Source organism: Heloderma suspectum, chromosome 2, assembly GCF_057233095.1.
Source record: "Heloderma suspectum isolate Gila_16-S chromosome 2, 16-S_ref, whole genome shotgun sequence".
In the NCBI taxonomy this organism is placed as follows: Eukaryota; Metazoa; Chordata; class Lepidosauria; order Squamata; family Helodermatidae; genus Heloderma; species Heloderma suspectum.
The window spans coordinates 137024021-137049977 of NC_139459.1; the positions used below are offsets into that span (position 1 = coordinate 137024021).

The following is a 25957-nucleotide window of genomic DNA, read 5'->3' on the forward strand; positions in this document are numbered from 1 at the left end:
AGCCAGGAATTAGGGTTTCTATTACAGCCAGGAGGTTGCCCCAGCTGATTTATCACCTGAATAATTTACTGTGATTGAAAGGAAATTAAAATGAACTCCATTCGACAACTGTGCACTTTTATGGGCTTTAGTGAAGACTCAAAATCCAAATTAATAGTCTGGTGCTGTTTAATAGTCTACTGAGAGTAAATACGGGAAGGTTTTTCTCTGCTGCTGCTGTGTTTTCTTGTGCTGGATTTAGAGGTTGTTTCTCCTCCCATCACACACAAACACACACACACACACACACACATGATATAACTACTGGCAGACTCAAAGATATTTTTCTTGCAAGTGATGCACATGTAATAATGACTAAACTGTTCTTAAAACTTAAAAAAATCCCTCTAGGATTACATTTGCCCTTCCTCTATTGTCGGTTTTCAGTTTTGAAGCAAATTTATTAACTGTTTGAAAACAAAAAGGGACCCGACCTACATTATCACTTTATTCACAGGAATGTCTACATGCCAGTTCAGTGAGTAGAACTGTTACATGGGAAGAACGCCTATTATCTGTTCCCCTGTCAAGCACATGGTATGCTCACAAATCTGATAAAAATTAGTTTCTGACTCATAAGACACTGTGGACTGGTTTGCATGATCACTGCAGCCCACCATGGCTTATTTAAACCACAGGAGGTTGAGGTGCATGCTGGTAGCCATTTTGAATATTCACCTCCCAGTGGGAGGTTGCTGTGGTCTGCTATGTCATCCATACCCAGATAGCAGGAGTTGTTTGTGGGTTAAACAACCGTCAAATAACCCTACAACAGACCATGGCTTATTTTAGGGATGTTTAACCTTCAAACAACCACTGCCACCCAGGTTAGGATGACACAACAAACCACAGCAACGCCCTGCTGGGAGTTGAATATGTGGCTGGCACATGCCACAACCCACCATGGCTTAAATAAGCCACAGTAGGCTGCAGTGACTGTGCAAACCCAGTCAATGATTTCTCCTTCCCACGTTAGAGGTTTCATTATAACAGTTGCTTACAATTCACTCCCACAAATGAAAATCATAAATGTGGGAAATGTCCCTAAATATGTAAGTGTTGTTCTTTATAATATGTTCAAATGTCACTATTAAAATTCTGAATTTGAAATTTGAATTTTTGAATGAGAAATTTTACTTCAAAATTAATTCAAAACTCATGACTTGTTGACATCTCTTTATTGTTTTGTCTTGTCTCAAATATGCAGTCCCACAAGCTGTAAACTAACAAATGCTATCAAATAACAAATACCATTGGAATGTCATTTATTAAGTAAGCCAATGTGGTGTAAGAGTTAGTGTTATATTTTCAGTTTTGAGGCAAAGTTATTAATCATTTGAAAATAAAAAGGATATATCCTACATTATCATGGGCTGGAGATCCTGGGCTGGGAAAACACTGGTTCCAATCGAGGATGGATAAAGTTCAATGATTTCATATGTGTGTGTATGTGTGTGTGCACACGCGCGCGTAAATGATTTTAAAAATTTAAATCAGATTTTTAAAAATTTAAATCAGATTTAACATTTAAATTTTTTAGAATCAGATTAATTTTTTAAAAATCAGATTTAAATCAGATTATTTAAGAGAAACTAATATTTAAAATTGAAAAACAATGTTTCTCTTAAATAATAACTAGGTTAATGTTAAATAATCTGGATGTAAACATTTTAGTACTCAATTAATCTCTAAACTGAATCAATCCTGCTGCCAAATATATTGGGTGAGTTCGCATGTCACACTAAGCCACTCTGAAGATAAGAACATAAGAAGAGCCATGCTGGATCAGACCAAGAGTCCATCTAGTCCAGCATTCTGTTCACACAGTGGCCAACCAGCTGTTGACCAGGGACCCAAAAGGAAGACATGAGTACAACAGCACCCTCCCACCCATGTTCCCCACCAGCTAGTGTACACAGGTTCACTGTCTCTGGTGCTGGATAAGCCACTGTGGGTTGTTTGTTTGTTTGTTCGATAACCTGCGTTGCGCCTGACATTATAGGGTACACTGAGGCTTGCCATGGGTTGTTTCCCCCTTAATCCTCCTCCCCACTCCCGGGCCGTATTCCAGGTGCCTTTGCAGCAGAAATGCTCATTTCCTCATTCCCTACATCAGCACCCCTTCTGCAATGGGTCTGCTAGGGTTGCCGGCTCATGAGGTAAACTCCCCCCACTTCCTGGCATCAGATCGCCAAATGCATCTGATTCTGAGCCCTTATGAATGCAGTAATGCGTTCACAAACATTTTTATTTCATTTTACTTTATTTTTATTCGGGGTCTTGCGCAAGACCACCTATCTGTTATTTAGCCCAGCATACCTCAATCCCCCTTGTCAATGTCTGTTAATTTCATCCTCAACTTTGGCACTTGCCTTGCTAGCAAACACCTTTTTTAAAAAAAGGCTGCTTCATGTACTACTGAAGTAATTACACCCACCTGAAAAGCTCTGTCTCCTGCAGCTGCCACCCACTTTTGACTAGGGATATACGAAAGTCACTTACCTTTTCGCAGGGGTGATTCGCGGTGGGGGGGAGGCACTCCGCACCTCCCCCCAAAATTCTAACCCGACCGGCTCCGCTCCGCGGCAACTCCACAGAGCCGCCAGCCAGGTGCATTCACAGGCATCTGGAGCCTGTGGACGCAAATGGCGGCAGCTACGGCAGCCACCATTTGCGTTCGTGTTTTTGGCCGTGATAGGCTACGTAAATATTTACGTAGCCTATCACGGCAAAAAAACAGGAACGCGAATGGCAGCAGCTACAGCGGCCGCCATTTGCGTTCCCTTTTTTTGCCGTGATAGGCTACATACATACTTACGTAGCCTATCACGGCCTCCACAGGGACGCAAATGGCGTCCCTGCGTTAGCCGTGATAGGCTACATAAGTATTTGCGTAGCCTGCCACAGCCTAAATGGGGAAGCAAATGGCGGCCGCAGACGTGGCCGCCATTCGCAAAGCAGCGCAAACGGCACCAGGTAAGTGCTCCATTTCGCACGCCTTTCGCGGGGTAGTGGGGCTTCGTTCCGCCATGGATTTCGGGGGGCCGAATGCACTGGCATTCGGCTTCACCGAGATCCGTGGTGGAATTCTCTGACATCCCTACTTTTGCCTCCTCGCCCCCCTTTGTGCTTGTCACTTCCCTCCACTGGCCTCCATTGGTAGCTGTCGGATATACATATGGGTTACAGAGCAGTGACCAGGATCAAGGACAGGCACATTTCAAGGCAGAGCACTGATGCGGATTGGTAAAGATATGCAAATATCAAGGCACAGCCAGGAGTGAGGGAGATCGGTAAATATACACATATTTCAAGGCACAGCAGTGAGTGGGATTGGTAAATAAGTGCAAATTTCATGGCAGAGCAGTAAAGCAGAAGGGGGAAGTATGAAAATTTCATAGTAGTGGACTGTCAAATGTGTGCACTTATGCAAGACCAACAACATTAATAATAAAAAAAGGGGTTGAGAATGCATTTGGGACACTCTCCAGTGTCCTTTCTTCTTGGTTTTTAGGAGCAAGGGGCAGAGGGCACTGACAAGGTATGAGGGAGGATAGGGGCACCACCAATGACAGCACAAGGAGTGGCAGGGGTTTTCGCCGCTCTTGCTGGGCAAGGGGTTTTCGCCACTCTAGCCATTTTTATTTCATTTTACTTTATTTTTATTCGGGGTCTTGCGCAAGACCACCTATCTGTTATTTAGCCCAGCATACCTCAATCCCCCTTGTCAATGTCTGTTAATTTCATCCTCAACTTTGGCACTTGCCTTGCTAGCAAACACCTTTTTTAAAAAAAGGCTGCTTCATGTACTACTGAAGTAATTACACCCACCTGAAAAGCTCTGTCTCCTGCAGCTGCCACCCACTTTTGACTAGGGATATACGAAAGTCACTTACCTTTTCGCAGGGGTGATTCGCGGTGGGGGGGAGGCACTCCGCACCTCCCCCCAAAATTCTAACCCGACCGGCTCCGCTCCGCGGCAACTCCACAGAGCCGCCAGCCAGGTGCATTCACAGGCATCTGGAGCCTGTGGACGCAAATGGCGGCAGCTACGGCAGCCACCATTTGCGTTCGTGTTTTTGGCCGTGATAGGCTACGTAAATATTTACGTAGCCTATCACGGCAAAAAAACAGGAACGCGAATGGCAGCAGCTACAGCGGCCGCCATTTGCGTTCCCTTTTTTTGCCGTGATAGGCTACATACATACTTACGTAGCCTATCACGGCCTCCACAGGGACGCAAATGGCGTCCCTGCGTTAGCCGTGATAGGCTACATAAGTATTTGCGTAGCCTGCCACAGCCTAAATGGGGAAGCAAATGGCGGCCGCAGACGTGGCCGCCATTCGCAAAGCAGCGCAAACGGCACCAGGTAAGTGCTCCATTTCGCACGCCTTTCGCGGGGTAGTGGGGCTTCGTTCCGCCATGGATTTCGGGGGGCCGAATGCACTGGCATTCGGCTTCACCGAGATCCGTGGTGGAATTCTCTGACATCCCTACTTTTGCCTCCTCGCCCCCCTTTGTGCTTGTCACTTCCCTCCACTGGCCTCCATTGGTAGCTGTCGGATATACATATGGGTTACAGAGCAGTGACCAGGATCAAGGACAGGCACATTTCAAGGCAGAGCACTGATGCGGATTGGTAAAGATATGCAAATATCAAGGCACAGCCAGGAGTGAGGGAGATCGGTAAATATACACATATTTCAAGGCACAGCAGTGAGTGGGATTGGTAAATAAGTGCAAATTTCATGGCAGAGCAGTAAAGCAGAAGGGGGAAGTATGAAAATTTCATAGTAGTGGACTGTCAAATGTGTGCACTTATGCAAGACCAACAACATTAATAATAAAAAAAGGGGTTGAGAATGCATTTGGGACACTCTCCAGTGTCCTTTCTTCTTGGTTTTTAGGAGCAAGGGGCAGAGGGCACTGACAAGGTATGAGGGAGGATAGGGGCACCACCAATGACAGCACAAGGAGTGGCAGGGGTTTTCGCCGCTCTTGCTGGGCAAGGGGTTTTCGCCACTCTAGCCATTCCTGACAACCCACAATGAAGTTGCCAGGTTTGGACATCAGAACAAGCCACCCTGGATTACCAAGGATGGCTTGTGCACGGAAAACATGATGAAAAAACTGCTCTGGGTTTGTACATCACCACAAGCTACCTTGAAACAACCCATAGTGACAACCCACCATGGCTTATCATATCACTTGAATAAGGTCACTGAGTTAAGGGAGACTTTTCTATGTAAATGAAATATAAAACCACCCTTTTGAACCCACAGTTTTTTGCTCCAGCACCCATTTCACATTAGTGAAACAAGGCTCAGTGACAGGTAACTTTGCCAAGAAACTGAGTACAACAAGGAGATGACCCCCATATGCAAAATTACATATGCCCCTAGAAAGTCCAACGAATACTCATTTCACACAAGGCAAACGGGTGATGCTCAGAGAAACACACACACACAGGCAAGGCACACACCCACACCACAGAGTCATACCCAAAAGGAAACAAAACACAGACAAAAAACACACAAACCACATATAATAACTTACTCAGGCAAAAGACACACACACACACAGAACCCTGGCAAAACGCACACACCACACAGACACACACCACACAGACACAGACACAAACCACACCACACCACACAGACACACGCCACACCACACCACCCAGGCAAAACACACACCACATAAACCCAGACAAAACACACATACATATGCGCATGCACACACAAAAGCAAGAGAAGGACATACCACATATATGCCAAAATAAACAAAAAGCTAACACACACTCACAGACCACCACCACAAAAAGACACAAAGAAACACACATACACACACACAGCACAGGCAAAACACTTCCCCTCACTTCACACCATCCCCTCTACCACCCAGGACAGAAACCTTTCTCTATTTTCTGGGTAGATGGGCACACTCCCAAATGAAGAACTGGGCTGCAGTCACTCACCATTTTTATTTTCTAAGAGTACCGCTGGGGCCATTGTGGGGCCCCAGGGGTATTCTGGGAAATATAGATGGTCCTGGAGGCCAGTGATTTGCTTTGCAGCATGCCTGCCTCCCAGTTTAATTTTGTTTTTTAAGAAAAACAAACTTTTTTAAAAATCAGGAAGGGCAGGGAGCTGGTGGCACCAAGGTCTGCGGGTACATTGACACCAGAGGCACCACGTTGGAGACCCCTGTTCTAACTTTTTAACATGGTTTTATTTCTGCTTTCTATGTTTTTATGGTATTATTGTGTTATTTTCATTTGATGTGCACTACCTTGGTGACTTTTGGGGAAAGGTGATATAATATTAGCTGTTGTTGTCGTCGTCGTTATTTTCCCCCGTCACAGAGAAAAACTGTTTCAGTTCATGGCTTACCCTTGCTGGATTAATCCACTTATTCATAACTGGATTCGATGTCATTGCTCCACTAATATAGACAACAAATGTCTGAAAGATGTTTATAAATATTTTCTAAACCAATCATAATAACATTGGCGAAGGAATTAAAAGAGAGTGAAACTAATCCTCATCAGATTATATAGAAAATGAATTGAGTTACGTTCCAGTTGAGCTGGAATGCAATTCTTTCCAACTGGAGTATAGGATTGCTCTGTAAGGTACATAATCTACAGAACCACACATTTCTTGCATGAAAAATATATACCTTTTTGTTAAACAGATTTTGTTTGACATATATGTGCTGCATTGTCCCTTGTATCTATGCCAGGTTACTGACAATCATATTGTGTGCCTTCAAAATACCTTTTGGTCTTATAAAAACCAGTTCTGGTTAAAAACTTATAATCTGGAATACCTACCAAATAATGCTGAAACTGCAACACGAACATGTTAACCCTATTCAGCTATTTTTTAAAAAAAAATCACTTATCTTAACCTGCAAGTGGCTTGCAATGCATAGGCCTCCCCCCTCCATACATTACATACAGCCACCAGGTGTCTTCCATACAAAGCAAACATCTGCAGGGATGGGGCCTACATGCAGGTAGCTGCACAAACACAGGCATCCATGCAAACGATATTCAAGGTCTCATGGGTGCCTACGTGCACACAACTGTACGTGCAAAGGCCCCTGCCCTGCAGACATTTGCGCTGTGCATGTGGATGCTTGGGGGGGGGGGAGCTATGTAGCGCACCTGTGCTCCCCACTGGCATGTTAAGATAAGTGATTTTTTTAAAAAAAATGCCTGAATAGACCTCCTGTTTCCACTAAATTCAGCTGCAATACACTAAGGCTGTTTTGGTTTTTCGATCTTGTACTGTAAGCAACTTCGAGCTCTTTTTTCAGATACGGTAAGATGTCTATAAATCAAGAGTAGGCAACCTTTTTCAGCCATGGGCAATTTGAAAAAGGGTCCTGGCCAAAATAGCTGCCATGGGAGTCACAGGGAAGGTCAAATAAGCTGCCCAAAACACTGAGTAAAAGGCAGAGGTGTGATCTGAGTCTCAACACACTAAACAACTCCTTTGAACCCACAGTTTTCAACACCAACAGAAAACTATTTCACAGAAATCCTAGCAACCAGTAGGAAAATGTGTTAATTAAAACATGGGAGGGGTAGGACATCTTGACAGGCACCATGAAAGGTGTCCAGGGGTGCATTGATGTCCATGGGCACCACATTGCCTAGCCCTGCCATATATTGATTAAATAAATTGATTAAATGAATAAATAAATCCTATTCCCACTTACCTAACAGTAAGCCCTATTGACCTCAATGGAATTTACTTCTGAGTACACTGTTAACAGTACAATCTTGAGCATGTCTACTTAGAAGTAAGCACTACAGAGTTCAGTGGGGCTTACTTCCAGATACGTGTGCATAGGATTGCAGCCTGAAGTTGACAGGCTGTGATCAGGATTTCTGCTGCTTTTTTCCAAATTATCTCTGGCATCAATGGCAAAATAAACCCTACCTAATACATAAAAGAATGCCACTCCTTATAACTATTTCACACACTAATGAAAACCAGATATCCTATAAATTGAATAATCTATAAGCATACTATAGTGTGAATGTTTTCTGATTCTATGCAAACGCATTAGATTCATACCCAGTTCACATGGGAACCACTAAACTAAGCAGAAACTTTTTCTTTGCTGCAATGATGATCAGAATTGAGTGAGTTTCAGTCTAGAAATGTAAGTCAATGTATAACTTCCCATTCCTAGAGCAGCAGTCAAAACACCTGCTTCATCCTGCAACTTTCATCCAGTATTTTAGCACATAATAGGGGGGGCGGGAGGTGAAGACAAAGACTACTAGAATGGGCATGATCCAATCAAAATTAAGTCCCAAAGATTGCAAAGGAAAAGGTAAGAAGAAACCTTAATCTCTTCCACTGAAACCAGTGGGATTTAAAAGTGCATAACTTGCCTAGATCATAGTCTCTTTTCACATCCAAGAGTAATGCCTCACTTTTTTGAAAGACTATGTTTAACATATTTAAAAATAGGAGTCATCCTATCTATATAGCCGGCCGCCTCCAAACTCGGAGGCGACCGCCTATCCAAAGCAAGGCAGGAGAACCGGGGGGGGGGGGGGATCATTCCCTCCATGCCTCTCCTGCCCTGCTTTTTCTGCTAGACAGCCGTTTTCAGCTGTCTAGTCACGGGGGGGGCCAAGTGGGAGAGGAGGCTTCTGTACGACACATAGGATGTGTCATACAGGCAGATCTGCTTTCCCCGCCCCAGAGCGCCCCCAGCCCCACCCCTTTTCAGCCGCTCTGCACTCCTCTTCCAAGTATGGAGGATGGGGCTTCTCCACGCTGCCTCTGAGGCAGCGCGGACTTGGGTGGAGGTCGGTTTTCCGGGAACCGACCTTGAAGTGCGGGCTCCGAGGTCGGTTCCTGGAAAACAGCATATCCTATTCCTATGGCCATCTAGCCACTGTCTAGCAGCCATAGGATTGCTCCCTAAGGGCTTCTTCACACATCCATGTACATCACTTGACCTCCTGTAATGTAATTTTTCTACATATGATCGGCCACCACTGAATGTGTGAGCTGATTTGCTCTCTTTCAAAACATTGGCCCCAATCCAGAGAAAAGTAGTTCACTTGTCCCATTGAAATCAATGTGACTGAAGTTAGTTGCAATGTACTTTAATTTTAATGGGGCCTACACATGACTAACTTTATCTGAATTAGGACCATTGTGTTTTGAAGTGATATGAAAGTTAGATGTAGTGTTTGATCTGCAATATAACCAATGTACACATGCAAGTCCTCACTTGATAATGCAGTTATCATGTGATGAACACAAATGGAAGAATTGTTTATTCTTAAAGGTGGGATATAATAATTAATTTTTAAAAGGTAACATGTGAAAGAGCCTTGTATGAGATATTACATCTCACCATCCTTGTTGAATTGGATGAAGCTGTGTAAACCATAAGGCTCACAAAGAAAAATACATAGTTAAAATCACAGAAATGGGGTCCTCTAGTCTATCTCCTTGCAAAAATAGAGGAGTCTAGAACATTTTTTTTAGGTGAAAATGAGGTCTAAACTTCTTTTCTGCCATTCCTTACTAAAGCTTCAGAGCCACAAACCACCACTAAAAAATTCGTGATATTGGATAGGAAGCACAATCATAGATGGAGTTCAGGCTTCATGCAAAACAATTGACTGGAGCTCAACAATTTAATTTCGAGTCTCAGATATTTTGTCATTCTTAATTTAACATTTCGTCCTATCTTTAAGCTAAATGCTTAACAACTTTCCAGATCCCTTACTTACTATTGGGTATGTAATTATTTCCACCTGAGAAGTGGACAATTTCAGGTTTTATTAATGGAATTTTCCCTTAAAAATAAAAAAAAAAAATCTGGTAACATTTGCATGTTTTCACTTGGTAGTGAGACATCTCTGAAGTGGAGTTTTATTCTCATCCTCTTCAGTTATGTTTCCTAGTTAACTGGATGCATGTGAGACAACAGAAATCAACATTTGGCTGCACAGGTTTTACTGGAATTTGTTATTTTTCTTCATTAACTCCTGCACTGCCAGTGATTCTATAGTATGAACAAAGTTGCCCCTGACATGCATTCCCTTGCTACTTGAATTTTTTTTGTCCTCCTTTTTCCTGGGTGTTCACTCTCCTTCCATGTTTGCTTCTTATCACTGACAATATCATCTCCAAGTTTCTGTATATCATCATGTACTGGTTTCAAAAGAGTGACTATCAACCGCTCAGTAAGAATGATCAATGAATGGAGAGCAAATACTGAATATTATGTATAAAATTTATAGTACTGCTATCAAATACAGTTTATCAAATACCGAAGAATATCAGATAAAAAATTCTGTGACAAATATCAAATGTCAAATATGAAATCGTAGAGGGCAAAGAATACGTAGATGGCAAAGAATACTTGATCGCCTGGAGGTGGATATGGGGACAAACTAAAGAAGAAAGTTCATTTCAGCTCTAAATATTACCTGCTCTGGTTTGATGGGTTCAGTTGTCGTGAAGATGTCAGAATAATGTTGTCTTTCAAAGACTCGATCCAATACTTCTAGCTGCTGCTGGGTAAAAAGATCTCCCCGCATTTGTTTCCGAAGGAAATCTCTACCCGGGAGGGAATGGCCATTTGGTACCGGAGACTCCTGAATACCTTTCCAAGAGGGAAAAATACAGAGACAGATACCTATTACAACGGCAATCAAAATGTATTTTTCACTTGATTTTTAAACAATTATTACAAATTGCATTAGCCAACCACAACTTAACAGCATATATTTTTAAATTTTACTGTGCCCTTTCCTTGCATACATGTAAGTTGCATGTCTATGTGTTTATATTCAAAGGACACATTAATCCCTGAAGAGTTATGGGAAACTGCCTTAAGGGATCATACAGCAGCTGAGTAATTGATGGCAGAAGATACTTAATTAAATGTCAAAAGTAACCCCTCACTCTAAATCATTAAAAGTACAATGGTGATTTCTGATCAAACTATACAGTAGTACCATGTTGTTAATATACCGTGTTAATATACTGTTGTGTTAAAAAAAAAAAAAAAAAACTCTTTAAATCCACTGTAAAGTTCTCACTGAATATTTGCTTCAATTTCCATTGGAATGCTAATAGACCAAGGGGACTAAAGCTTTTTTCACACAGAGCCCTTTTTTGCCGCTAGCCAGTGGGCTCCTTCACACTGAGTTTTTATCCTGTGATTGAGATTGCTCCTTCACAGAAGTTTGCAGGCCCTTTACATGATGGCGTGATCATTCAAGGCGTCTCCTGCACTAAATGCCCTTTGTTCCGTTTTTAAATAGATTGCAGATAATGAGCTATCAAATTACCCCATTGTGTTCCGCTTCAGTTTCCTCTGTGAAAAGAGGAAAAGCAGCAAGAAGAGGAGCGAGATCAATGAAAGATAATGGAAGACTCAGATATGGGGAGAAGGGGATTTTAGGCTGGTGTAGAGACAGCCAGTATCTGTAACAGGTTTTGTTGCCTGCAACCCATGGTTTTTGCACCCCACAATCCACACCAAGCCCTTTTTCTCAGTGGCCATAGTAGGATTTTGCATCCACACAAGGGGGGGTGGTCCATGGCAGAATGTGTCTGGGTGTCCTTTTCTTGTCTCTCCCTTTGCTCCTCCATTGTTCTGTACCCCTCCCATCGTACCTTTTCCCCATTCTGGACATGTGCTTGGTGAGTATAACTTGCCAGCCCATGCCACTTTAACAAAAAAAAAAAATAGCCAGAAGTGTGGTATTTTGGAATCCCTTACTTTAGAGATATGGAGCACACAGCTCTCCTGAATCTGCTAACTTCCTGCTCAGTTTCCAGACAAACATGGCTGTTAAATAGGCTGCCTACTGGCAGGCAGCTTAGAGAGCAAATGGAGCAGATTCACTGCTCCCTGTTTTGTAAAAAGAAAGCCTCAGCACCTCCCCCGCCCCAACCCCTGGCATCATAAAGTTGTTTCACACAATTCTTTTATTTATTTATAATCCTTGTCCAAGTCTGCTCTTCTGAAATACCACTAACTTATGCTTATATTTATTAAAAACAAAAAAAGAATGCCAAGTTAAGCTGGTGATCTCAGTACTGCATTCCAGGAGTAAAGCAGCAACAGAAACGAATAATAAAAGAGGCCGCTAATGCCATTTTGAAGTGTTCAACGGAGATTACACCAGTTTCCTTTTTAAAGGACTCAGCAGATTACACACACACACACACACACCACTCCCATCACCATCATCACAAAGCTGTCTCACACAATTTAAAACTTTGTAATTTTTATGTATAGTCCTTGCATGTCTGTTCTCCTGGAATGCCACTAACATACAGGTGCGGGTGGGGGGACACCAAAGCAAATTACAAAGTTAAGCAGGCAATTTCAGTACTGGTGCTAGACACATTGAGTTCTGGGAGTAAAGCAGTGGAAATGGCTGCTAATGCCGTTTTGAAGATCTGAAAGAAGCTGCAGGACGTGGATCTACAACAGGAAGTACACACAGCATGCAATCAGGAAAGGAGGGCATCTCCAAGAGATCATCCACTTTCCCCAGGGACAACTCTTCCCACCCTGTTCCCATTCCGCATTTTACAGTCCACATCATCAAAGAAAATGTGCAGCTGTTCTGGTCCTCGTTAAGCAAAAAGTTGGGAGAATTGCTGGGAAAACAGGTGGATTGCAAAAGGCTGACAACCTTCATCTAGATCACCCGTGAAATGTGAGTGAACGGGCCATCATCATTCCTCAGTAAATCCTCATCTGGAAAAGCCCTGAAGTCACATGTTCAAAGACAGAGGCTGGATAGGATTATTGCTCTTCTGTGCCTATGTGCTTGTGGAGCTGGGCCAGGCAATGCAGAAGAATTAGTTGAGGCAGAAACAATATAGCAGGGTGGATAAGTATCTTCTTTCTTTTTAAGAATCAGACAAAAATGATTTTTAAATATTTAAACCAGATTAAAAAATGTAAATACTAATTTTCTCTTAAACAATAACTAGGTTAAAATTAAATGGATACAAGCATGTTAACTGTACAGTTAATCTCTAAACTGAATCAGTGCCTCCACCAGATACAATGAGTTGGAGGAGGCTTTTCTGTGGAAATGAAGAACCAATCTGACCGGTTCTCAAATGTGAATATTTACACTCTACCTATCAATGATAGGTATTTCATTTTCATCTGATGAAAATAAACTGTTCTAGTCTGCCCAGCATCTATCTAACCTTGCTTTGACCTATTTTTGTTTTCTACTTTGTTTTTGTGAGAGTGAAGATGGGCCAAGGCAGAGTGAAGTAGAAAGAGCAACACTGGAAAGAAAAAGACAAAATTGTCCAGTATCCCCATCCTTTGGCTGCAATCCTATAATTGCTTGCCTGGGATTAAGCCCCATTGAATTCAGTGGATTTATTTCTAAGTAGACATGTATAGGACTGCACTGCTAACCTCAAACTGCCTGGTACTGGTCATAAGAAAGACCCTATATGCGACCCTATTTAAAATACATTTCCTCTATAGGTGAAAATGGAAAGCATGCAAAAATATATATCGTGAGACTAAGAGATGCAAAGCTTACATGTAAAAATGAAACAGTGCAAATACTATATTTATGTGTAAATTAACATGGTCACATTTGCGCCATTATTCAGGAAATACATAAAAAAGTTTTAATGGGGAACTTGATTTAAATCAGTGATTTAAATCATCTGTTTTTCTTGCTGGTTTAACTCTTGATTTAAAGCATTCATTTAAATCAATCCACCCTGACATTTAGGCATGATAATGATAAACAACAATCACTGTTGTTTTTACTCTTGTTAGTTACTACAATATTGTTTAATGCAAAAATGTAATTTGTTCCTGTATTTGCACTGAGGGAAGCCTGCACTTGTATAAGAATTATATTTGGCACAAAGAAGGTGGAAAAGTACAAACATATATAAAGCAAATGATCACTTTTCCTCACTTTCCCAAATTAGATCATTTCTAGCAGAACAAACGCTGGATTTAATCAACCATAGCTTATAAAATTAAAACTCTGGTAGGTAGCTGCATGTTGCCAAAAGGCCAAGAACCCCTTTCTGCAGAGCATGGAAATGCTTGTTTTAAAATTTCAGGTTAAACCAATATTATTTTGCAATTCGGCTTTAAAGTTATACATTTACATAATTCTGGTGAAACAGAAACAAAAACATTGCTCTGCTTCACTGAAATAAACTGTGCCTTCATTCATGGGGCACACCCATCAGTTATCTAAAGTCATACCGAATGCTGTTATTAACGTGAGTTAAGGTTACTGAGTAAAATATCTTTTTAACCTTTAAAATGATTCTGAAACAGCATCAGGGGCACAATATAGCCTGAAGGCACATGATGCAATTCTGTTGCTGAAGCTAATCATGTCTGGCCCAGTAAGTTGCTTGGATGTAAGACATCCTGGGAACCATGTGCGAGTCACTCTGAGTTCTTTAGAAGAGTGGGTTGCAAAGAACAATCAGTCAATCAATCAATCAATCAATCAGAAGTGGCCTAGAGTTAAAATTCTAGCATACACCAGCAAGTCTCCCAGACAATAAGAACATAAGAAGATCCTTTCTGGATCAGACCAAAGGCCTATCTAGTTTAGCATCCTCTTTCCCCACAGTAGCCAACTAGATGTCTTAGGGAAAGCCACAAGTAGTACATGAAAGCTTGGATCCAGAAAAATGTTAGTGGAAGTGAGTGGGTGGGTGGATCTCCCTGGAATCCTTCCCTAAGAAGCTTCACTGAAAAATCTTTCCCAAAGCTCAGGGGACCTTCCTGAAAGGGCTAGACTGAGCTGTGGCTTGGTAGCTTGGGGTAGAAGGGGGTAATCACCGAAAATTGGGCAGAAGCAACTTCTGTGAGTAGATCCACGGAATAGCAGTCACAACAGCCCCTCTCCTCCCATGCTGCAATCCAAAGGGGGGTGGAAATGGGGGGAGACACTGCTATATAGTAAACAAAGGCCAATAAAACGAGGACTAGACAAGGCTATGCTTAATATGACATGCTGTCCAATTTCAAACTTTCATTAACTGTGCCCATTTTTACCAAATTTATATTCTACACCAATAGTTATAAATACCCAGACAGACAATAGTTATAAATACCCAGACCATTTTTCAGGATCACTGGTGGCTTGTTTTAATCCCTGGCATGTATCAGGCACTATTTCCCTAATTACCTGCCTGGGTGCAGCCAGTTGTGTTGTCCAAACCCAAGCAGCATGGTTTGTTGGAGGGGGAAACGACCCTGAAATAACCCAACAATTTAAGCCGCAGTGATCATGGGAACCGGACCACAGACACATAGGCATAGATATAGAGATAGAGAGAGAGATAAATTTCAACCAGGTATAATAGTCATTCTAATTTATAGTTTTAGGCATTACTGTGAAATATTTTAAATGTTTATTATATTTCATTAGGAAGGTTTCAACATCCTATTTTTATAACAAATTTATATCTATTTCAGCTGTAAAGAAAAATGAATATTTGAATGAGTTTAGTGGCCTATTATAGCTGAAAGGCAATGCACAATGTACACACTTAGACCTGAAATAAAGTCAGTTTTGAATTTGAAACTGCACTGTGAACATTGAAAAAAATAATTCTCCATTTTGTATCCACAAAATAATTAAATTGCTATCATGAAAGCTTTTTTTTTTCACTTTTAATGCTAAAAATTGAAGTATCAGAACCTCAAAAATTGAATTTTGCAGCCAAAACTAGTTTCATAGCTAAAATCCAGATTTTGTACAATTTGTAGCAGTTTGTGGTAATTCAGAATTGAATTTGACAATCACAAATGCTGGGAATTTTCAAATTTTGAATTCCCATGGTAATTCATTTCAACACTCACATAAATGTGAGATAATTACCATTACCATCAGACATTGTTTGAGTACACCAGAACATCTCCGATAATTAAAAATACTGTTGGCAGACTTCTAACAGTTTAAATTATAAATATGCCCTGGGGAGTGGTAAAGGGATTCTTCATCCAGTCATTCCATCACTTAGGAAAATCGTGCATTCATGTCAATAAACAGTAAGCAGTAAGACTAAGATAAGCAGATTTATTTTGAAGTATATCCCACTGAACTAAACATGTTTTACTTCTGACTCTCTTAGTAAACATGGGTCGGGATGCAAAGAACCAGGAAACCAAAGGGTTTTTACAGCAGCCACCCACACTGCATGGCAAATTGCTTTTGAAACGAAGGGAAGTTGCAAAAACAATTTGTGATATGGCAGGAGGTCCGGTGCCCAATTGTGTCTTTGCCTTTGCAGAAAGAGGTTCTGCTTGCTCAGTTTTTACTGATCCCCCATCCCTCTGAAAAGCTGTTTCTGAGGCTTGGGGGTCCCTCTAGAATAGAGTGGGGTATGGCAGGGTGTCCCCAGTGAGGAACCCATGGGTGCCATGGTGCCCATGGTGACCTCCAACGGCACCCGCAAAGCTCTCCACTCTCTGCCCCCTTCAAAAAATTATCTTTAGTAACAATCTTGAAAAACATTAGGGTGCCAGGTTCTACTTCCTGTTCCTGAACCTGCTGCTGATCAGCTATTCAGCAAGCAGGAAGAGAAGGCAAGAGTTGCTTCCTGGAGCCCATCCAGTGGTCTTCTGTCCACATAGACCTTTCCCTTTTGCTCTCTCTCTCTCCACTCCCAGCCTTGCTATTTCTAGCCTTGCTATATCTCTCCACTTGACTCTTTTCCTCCCTATTTCTCTCCCTTCCCTGTCCCTCACCTTCTTTCTTTCCCTTCCCAGCCCCCAGTCTCACTTTTTCTCTCCCACTCACCCCTTTATCTTGCTGTTTCTCTTCCTTCCCAGTCTCTAGCCTTGCTATTCCCCCTTGCCCCATTTCTTTTTACCTCGCTGTTTCCCCCTCAGCCTCTAGCCTCACGCTTTCTCTCCCCTCTACCCATTTGCCTTGCTATTTTCCCCTCCCTCCCAGCCTCTAGCCTCGTTCTTTCTCTTCCCTCCACACCTCTTTTGACTAGCCATGCCTAGATGACAGCCATTATGTCACTAGTCACATCCTCCATGGGAGCTATTTTGTGGTGGTGCCCACAGCACTTTCTCAAATTCCCAAATGTGCCCACAGATCGAAAAAACGTCCCCCCCACACCCCGGGATATGGCATGGACGGCTGCAGTGAGTAGGAGACAATTGGCAAAAACTGAATGCAATGCCTTAAGTGAGCAGAAGCGCTATCTGCCAAGGCAAAGCCATCATTGGATGCAAAGCTTAATCAGCAAAATCACATAGTAAAGCAGGATTGCACCATTTCTGCATCACTTTAGGTTGCAGGTGGAGGCTGGCATGTTTGAAGATAAAGTCGCCCATCCAAACCCCCACCTGCAGCCTGAAATGGTACAATCCAGGAAAACTTTACCACTTGATCTTGCTGATTGTATAAAATAGCCCTCAAAGATATTGCTTATGTGATCCATCCTGCCATGCCTATCCACCAAAGGCGTTGCCAGCCTTAACGCCTTCCCCCACCCTGGCTCCACCTCCATCCTTGTATGATCCATTGCCTCATTCTGTAAATCTCTAAACAGTAAATAGCAATCAGTCTTCCTTTCCACTGCCCCTTCAGCAAAAGCTGGAAAAGAACATGGGAGATGGACTCGCCAGTCAGGACGAGAAAGCAGCAGCTGTTCCTACTTCTCTCTTGTTCACACATCCTGGGTACTACAGCAGAAAGGATTGGACTCACACGTTGCTTAGACTTCTCTGCTTGCTTGTTTGCTCACCTGTCATCTCCCTCTATGCAGTGCGGCACAGAGGATTGGTTTTAGAAGGAGCAGCCACCTCATCCCCTCACTCAGTCACCTGCCCTCTCCCTCTGAGTGGCAAGGTGGTGGGGCTGGGCCTAACCTTGTGCATAGAGCCTCTGCACATAGAAGCTGTACACCTGTAGGCCTTGTACACAGGATCCCATCTACAAACCTGGTTCACATACATATTCTGTGTATGGGAACTCTGTGCAAAAGGTCCAGTCAATGTGTTGAGGTCATTGGGGGGCCGGCAGTGGGCATTATCCTAATCTCCCTTCCACCTGCTGACTGCATCCATTCTGAAAGCATATTTACAGTGCTCCAAGGCAAAGGGGGGAATTGAAACCAAGTCTGTAGCCACTGGGATGCAATGGCTCTCAGTTGGCATTCTAGATATTAACAGAAGGTGATTATTTAAGAGGAAATCCTGTTATGAAAAATGGAAAAGTCAAAAGTCATGGGACGTAGTACTTCAAATACATTTTAAAGCTTTGATATTTGTCCCCCAGTCCAAATTGCTATTATTATCCAACAACCACCACCACCACCAAAGTGGAATAAGAAGAATGTATGGAATTCCTCTTGGATGTTATATTAGTGATATAAAACAGCTGTATGATTTTTATAGCATTAAACTAAAAAATGAAGAACCAATGGAATAACGTATTATCTATGTAGTCTCTGCTCAGAAAGAGAGCCATTTTTCAAGCCTCAGACCCACATTGTCCAAATTCATTACTGGATAAAACCGAATTATTCTACCTTATAAGAAGATGCAAGCTAATTAGGAAATGTGTTAAACTGTACATTTTAAAACACTGTGAAAGCAATTGAAATATTAGATGCAAAAACTGCAGTTCTTTTTCCTGCTGCACTCTGCCTGTAATTGAGACTAAAAAAAAAAAAAAGAAGACTTTGCTTAATTACCACTTGGAACGCTTTGTTTACAACCTAAAGTGTATTACAGTCCTGAACATCTTCTGCCTTTATCTGGCAGGCAAGCAGTATAACCACTTTGCCTGGAATAGCAAAACTGATTTCAGAATTATGAAATGCTGGGTGATTTCTTTGCATGTACTCCATTTCAGCTTCCTAAATGCCATTATTTATTTGTTGTTGTTGTTATTGTTATTGTTCTGAAGGATAATATCACTAAGAAAAAGCTTTATATTTTGTAGTGTATGCAGCAGATCATTGCACAAATATTTTCAAGAGAAATCACTATATTTCTCCAAGATGGTATGGGTTTTTGCTGTAGATCAAAGGGGGTGGGGGGGGGGGAGAAAGAAAGATAAATCATCAGAGATCCAAAAATACTTTTCATTTGGAGAAGATATCAGACCATTTTGATGGCACTGATAGAGTCTCAGCTCTGTCTCCATTACCCACTGAAGGCAGCCGGAGTCAGGAGCTGACAACACTAGATTATATTCCCTATAAGATGGTCACCAATATATATATATATGATCTTCAACCTCTATTGATTGACCAATTTCACAAGCAAAGACTGGTGAAATGAAGCTGAAATGAACATCATGCTTTAACTCATTGAACCTATCAGGCCTGAGTTAATCTCACTGTCCACTGTCTCTGATAGAATTCAATTGATCAATCATGTTTCGGTGATAGTACCATTTCACTGGCTTATTGCTTCTTCATTTCAAAGCTTGACCTGTTAGATATACTTGGACCACTGCTGGTCTTAGATACATAGAGATCAGTATCACTACCAAAGTCTATTGTCTTATGTCCAAGTTTATAAGAACTCTGAGAATTTTTGTCTTTCATCTCATACATGCCAGCGATACTCCAGCCATAATGACTAGGAAATAAAACTTCATAAAATATAACACTAGAATTAGTATTAAAGTGTGTATCTATCACTCCTGCATTTTCCTTTAATATTCTATAATATTCTGTTCACTGCAGTTACCTAGATAAATACAATGAGAATTTAATTTCTTACCATTTGTATACAGAAACATCTGAAAAGGCTATAGCACAGGCTTGGATTTTTCACAATAGATCTGATAGTTTTAAAAATGTTCATAAGTAAATTTTGAACATAGAATCTGCTGTAGGAGTACGTAAAGCTGGGCACTGGTGGTAATTTTTCAGAGACTTGAAGGTGGTATCATGGAGCTATTTTGATGGCAGAGTTTCAGCTCTGTCTCCTTCACCCACTGAAGGCATATACACATATATACACATACATTTTTTCTGTTCCATTATGGTATTTAATAAAACCGATTTTTCTAGTTTTAATAGTGCTTCAAAAACCTGCAAAACCTATTTGATCAGAGACCATGGAGGGGGTGGGAAAACAAATGTGTGTAACAATCATTGTTAAAAGGAAAGGGCATCTTATATTTTCTTTTTCATTCCCTATTGCAGTAACATCCCATTACCAAACTAGCCTCCCAAATTAACATGTGCTTTTAACACTCAGCCTGTTTGCACAGACAAATTAATCAACTAAAACTTTAGTTGATTAACCTACTGGTTAAATAGATCAGTGGTTACAGGCCAATTGAAAACTGCTGTTCACATATACATTACGTTAAAATACATGCTTTAATAACCTATTTTTTTAAAAAAAATTATTAGTATTTTCAAATATGAAAGTTGACTTCAAGAAAGACTGAAGCAAGAGAATGTTTGGCTGGCCTCCTTTTTGTGCCATCACCTTTAAGACTGATGCCACGAAATGTAGTGCCAGTGTAGCGGCTCATGGGATCAAGATGTTACAACTGTAGTTCCACAGTTTTCAGGGGGATGTAAACTGGCTAAAGTGCACAGAAATCTAGGAAATTATTTGCATGGGTTGCGCTGTCCATTTTCCCCTTCTGTTTCAAACTTTCCCTCTGTAGCAAATGTAATACATTTTTATTCAATTTTGAGATGAATCATGGCTACAAGAAAGAATTTGCTCCAAAGCTTATATACATGGGAGTATTTGGGGTCTTCAGTGAAAACTGAAAACTAAATTTCATTTCAAATGTTCCTTGCCCATTTTTTTCTGAGACAGGTTAATATACTGATATCCAAAAAACATAGAACCCACAAAATCTATCCAATATACAACAAAGCAAAATATGGTGGAATAGAAAGCCTCACTACAAAATATTTCACATTTTTAAAGTTAATGTCCCAGTTTAATGGAATTAATTTCCCAGTGATGTCCAACCCTGTTGGAATTCAGGAAGGAAAAGTCAAGCCTTACTTTTGGGGGCAATCTGCGGGTAGACTGTTTTAAAATTAATAGCTTATTTTAAAATATATATATATTAATTTTCTTTTATATAAATTTTCCCCAACAATCACCTCCCTTCTCACCCCTAATTAGAGATGTAGAGCCCCCGCCAGGGGGGGAGACAGGAAAAATGGGAGGGATCAGAAAAATTGGGGGTTGGGTTTTTTTTCCTGGGAATGTTTTGAAAATGTGGGGGGAAATGTTTTCTAAATTATTTTTTCTGGTCCCACCACCCCATTTCCCCCCCACAGGCCTTCACATCTCTGTCCCCAATAATCCCCTCGGTTCCCTCCCCTTAACCCCTGCACTGCCCCCCCATTCCTACAACGAAAGGGGGGGATTAGAAAGGAAGGCAGGAAGGAACAGATAACAAGGGGAAAGCACAAAGTACTCGTCTCCTTTCATGTGAAGCCGCCCTCTTGCTTATAGTTCTAGCTCAAATTATTCTGCATATAATTCCAAGAAACCATGCCAATCACTTGGAACTTGTATTCCTTCTGTAATTAATACAGAGCTTTAAACATTTATGTAAACTGATTTTATTTGTACTTTGGTGGCTGTCTTTATTGCTTTATTCACCACTGAGTTTTACAAGAATAGGTGATAGACAGAAAGATAACTGGATATATAGATTTAACCCTTGATTGTGGTTGTAATCCTAAACACACAGTTACCTTGGGAGCAAGTTCAGCTCAAGATTTTGAGGGGCCCTGGGAAGGCAGCCCTTGGTGCCCCGCCCTTACTGCTGACTGGAACTCGCTGCCACATGGCTCCCCTGGTAGTGACACTGCTGCAGCCCCCAGCCTCCCCTTCCCCGTCATGCTCGCATTGATTGAGTGAACAGGCTTACCCAGTGGTTGCAGGAGCGCAGTTATGGGCCAGGAATGGAGTGGCTGCCACCTCCAGGTGAGCCTGCTCACAAGTGAGTGTGCAAATAGGAAGATGGCTGCTGCAGCAGGACCACCACTAGGGCCCAAATGTTGGCAGGTGCAGGGGTGGGAGGTGTCAGGGAAACCATCAGCGGGGCATGTAGGCGCCAACAAATGCCCTCATATGACAGCTGCTGATGCCAGAGCTGCCTGGGAGTAAGCTCCATTGAGGAAAGTGAAACTTATTTCTTAGTAAACATGCAGAGCAGCCAAAACGGGGCATTCCAGGGCAGGGCAGGCAGAAATGCCAGTACGACACATCCTATGTGTCGTCCAGCAGCCTCCTCCCCCTCTCCGCCTTCCCGCAGCTAGACAGCCAAAATCGGCTGTCTAGCCACAAATGCAGGGCTGAAGAAGCACAGAGGAAACAATCCCCTCCGTGCTTCTCCTGCCCTGCACCTCCGAGTTCGGAGATGGCCGCCTATCCCCATAGGATTGCACCCTAAATCTGTGGTGTAGACAGACTCTAGGAGTTCATTCACATGTTCATTTTCTGCCACAAGGTAAATTTAGAAGGCATCTCACAACAGACATCCATATGGAAGTAAGGCCATGGTAATGGTCCAACAGAAGGCGATCCAGAAGACTGAAAAATCAGGTTTGCCAAACTTATGTCAGCTCACAATCCTAACACAATTTGGCCACTTCCTATGATTTAGTTCTACATGGAACTTACTGCAGCATAGTACTTGCAGTATGTCACAGAAGAGTACAGAAAGACATTGTGTGAATTGACCCTGAGTACTTTGTTTTATAGTTAATTTTTTTAAGCCAAGAAAGAAAATAAAACCCAAATATAGCCAATATAATATTTATGCATGACATGCACACATTTTTGAGGGATTCTCTTTGGGCGGCAGAAGGATTTTGTCTGGTTGGATCCTTCCCTTCCCTTCTGTACACCATGTTTGTTGCTACAAGCAGCAGGAGAGGAGGATATAGCTAAACATTTCGGCAGTATTGGTGGGTGAGTGTGGGTAGGGGGTCTCTGAAAGTCTTGCAGCCTAGATACATTTTGTCCCAAGCTACTTAACTGAGCTTTGTCACTGATATAATATATATACAGGGAGACTAATGAACAGGACAAGCTGGCTCTCCCACGATGACTAGCCCCTGCAGCCAGGTTTGAAAAAAAGAAACAGAATCATAATAATGAATCTTGGAAGGCAGTGTCTGAGAAGGCCGTGCTTCATCCAAGCCCCTCATGCTTTACCCCTGGTTCCATCAGCACAAGGTGGAATCACTCAGGCTTATTGACACTTCATCTGCCAAAGCACTCCTGCTGCATGTGGATCATCTGGTACACTGCCCGGTTTCTGGCGGCTGGACTCCACACTAAAACACCTCCCTTGAGCCTCTAGGAAAGCTGGCATCAGTTGTTACCATAACAAACTCAATTGTTCTCAGCAGTGCTCCGGCAAATAAAGTCATTAATTATGGCCCTCTCTCTTGGCCGCCGTTGGCTGGAGCGGCAATCAATGTGAAACCGCTCATTGCCTTCTCTCAGGGAGAGGAGGCAGATGCCATAAAAATAAACTACAGCCCGAGCAGAACCCTGCCAGTAAGGCAGCAGCAGGCTGTAACCAGTAACGGCCATCATGCTGGTTCTGTGTGCCTGGCTACATTTATTTGGCCTGCCTCAGCCATGGGGGAAGGTATCCCATTAAGCAATTATTTTTATCTTATAACGTCAATTTACTTATACTGATTGGCTTCCTGCCGCCAAATATCAATTAAATTGCAAATGCCTTTGAAAGCTGATTTTCTATCTCTGTTTCTTCCCCCGCCCCCAGCATACACACACACACACACACACACACACACACACTCCCCTTTTTACCTCGTAGTATTCCCCCTGTCCTTCCCTCCCTCTCCTTTTTTATAAACTATGTTCCAACATAATTTAATTTATTTCCCTTTCCATATCTCAAAGGAAAATCTATATCTCCTCCTGGAAGGCCATTTGCCCTATGTTATTGGGAGCTGAGGTATCACACTATCGGACCATTTGTTTCAGCTGACTATCGGCAGCCCATCAGCGCTCCTAAAGACCTCTGCCATCTCCCTGCAATTGTATCCAGGATTGCTCAGTTTATAATTATATGCATAACTATGTTACCATCAGGCTTCTGTGTTTTTCTTTCAACTTCATTAGCTTAAATTATATTTTTTCTTTTACCTCTCATACAAGCAACTTGGTTGATGCGATCTGCTTTATTAGTAAACTTGAAAAGAACAGGCTGTCACTTATTTTACCACTGTTCTTTCTTGAAAGATGTGGATCTAAAGAGGAGATGGGGATATCAAGAGAGGCAGTGGCTGCTGGCAGTGTGTTCTCGTGTGATAACTAAATGAAAATGCCTTTGGAAAATGAAAAAAGGCAGGTGGAGAAAAGTGAATTCACTGTGTGTAAACCATCGGTGGCCTTTGTGAGCTGTAAAGACTATGTTCATGCTGTCTGAGAGCAAAAGGCATTCAGATAGACACATACCAGGCATGTTTAGTTTGGATTTGTTCAGAGCACATTCTGGGCAAGACACATGTGTTTTTGCCTGTATGTTCATCTTAGGCATAGATGCTTAAATGCAAAGGGGGACAGGGACTCCTGTATCTTTAGGGCGCAATCCTAACTAGATAGGCGGCCACCTCCGAACTTGGAGGCGACCGCCTATCCAAAGGAAGGCAGGAGAAGCACGAGGTGGATTGTTCTCTCTGCGCCTCTCCTGCCCTGCTTTTTCTGCTAGACAGCTGACCGGGAGAGGAGGCTGCTGTACGACACATAGGATGTGTTGTACACGCAGTTCCGCTCTTCCCACCCCAGAGCGCCCCCAGCCCTGCTCCTTTTCAGCCCCTCAGCACTCCTGTTCTGAGCCCGGGGGGTGGGGCTTCTCCATGCTGCCTCCGAGGCAGCGTGGAAGTGAGGGGAGGCCAGTTTTCCAGGAAACAGCATATCCTATGGCCATCTAGCCGCTGTCTAGCGGTCATAGGATTGCTCCCTTAATAGTTTGATAGTTACGTAGTTATGTAGAAGAAGAGGGAATTTCAGCAAGGGCAGATTGCTTCTCCTTTGCATGGAAAACTGTACCTGCTGAAATTACCTCTTCCCTACAACTGTTGAAGGTACTAGCCCCCCTGACCTCCTTTGCATCTCTCATCTTACATATTATATACACATTTATCAGTTTTGTAGGTCTGGGTTTTGCAAGTTGTATTTTCAGCTGGTGACCAGAGCTACCGAAAGGTTGTTGAAGGCCTGGAGGGAAAAATTTAACTGGAAACTTCTTGCCTTAGACACAAAATAACTATGTAGAAAGATGAACTCTGGTAAAGGTGTCCCTCTTGGAGCCCTTTAAGATGTGAGGGATAGAACAGCCTTTGATCATCTAATCTAGTTTCCTGTAAATAAAGGTTATAGATTAGCCCATAATATATTAGGGTTAACCCTAGCATACTGGAATTAAGGCCTGTACACTGTATTTATATATTTCATTTCTATACCGCCCAATAGCCAAAGTTCTCTGGGCGGTTCACAAAAATTAAAACCACAGAGTGCAACATAAAACAATATAAAATATAACAGCTTAAAACCACAATATAACAATAAACCAGAATAAAACCTAGCAGCAATGCAGAGATTTAAAATACAGATTTAAAACACCAGAGCTAAAAGATTAAGAAACTAAAATGTTAAAATACTGGGAGAACAATGTAGGTGCCAGGCAAACCTCTCTAGGAAGCTCATTCCACAGCCAGGGGGCCACAACAGAAAAGGCCTAGTAGCCATCTGCCTCACTTCCTTTGGCAGGGGCTCCCAGAGGAGGACCCCTGAGGATGATCTTAGGGTCCAGGCAGGTACATACGGGAGGAGGTGATCCTTCAGATAACCTGGCCCCAAACTGTTTAGGGTTTTGAATGTTAATAC

At 42.2% G+C, this 25957-nt stretch overlaps 1 protein-coding gene across 2 annotated transcripts in view; it reads right to left on the reverse strand.

Annotated features, from left to right (window-relative positions):
- Positions 1 to 25957, reverse strand: part of PAX5 (paired box 5) — a 318326-nt gene that overhangs the window by 195835 nt on the left and 96534 nt on the right. For both annotated transcript variants that reach the window (XM_084834904.1, XM_084834905.1), the window contains exon 6: positions 10518 to 10693. In XM_084834904.1, the coding sequence (XP_084691030.1) occupies positions 10518 to 10693 (176 nt within the window). The remainder of the gene's footprint in view (positions 1 to 10517; positions 10694 to 25957) is intronic.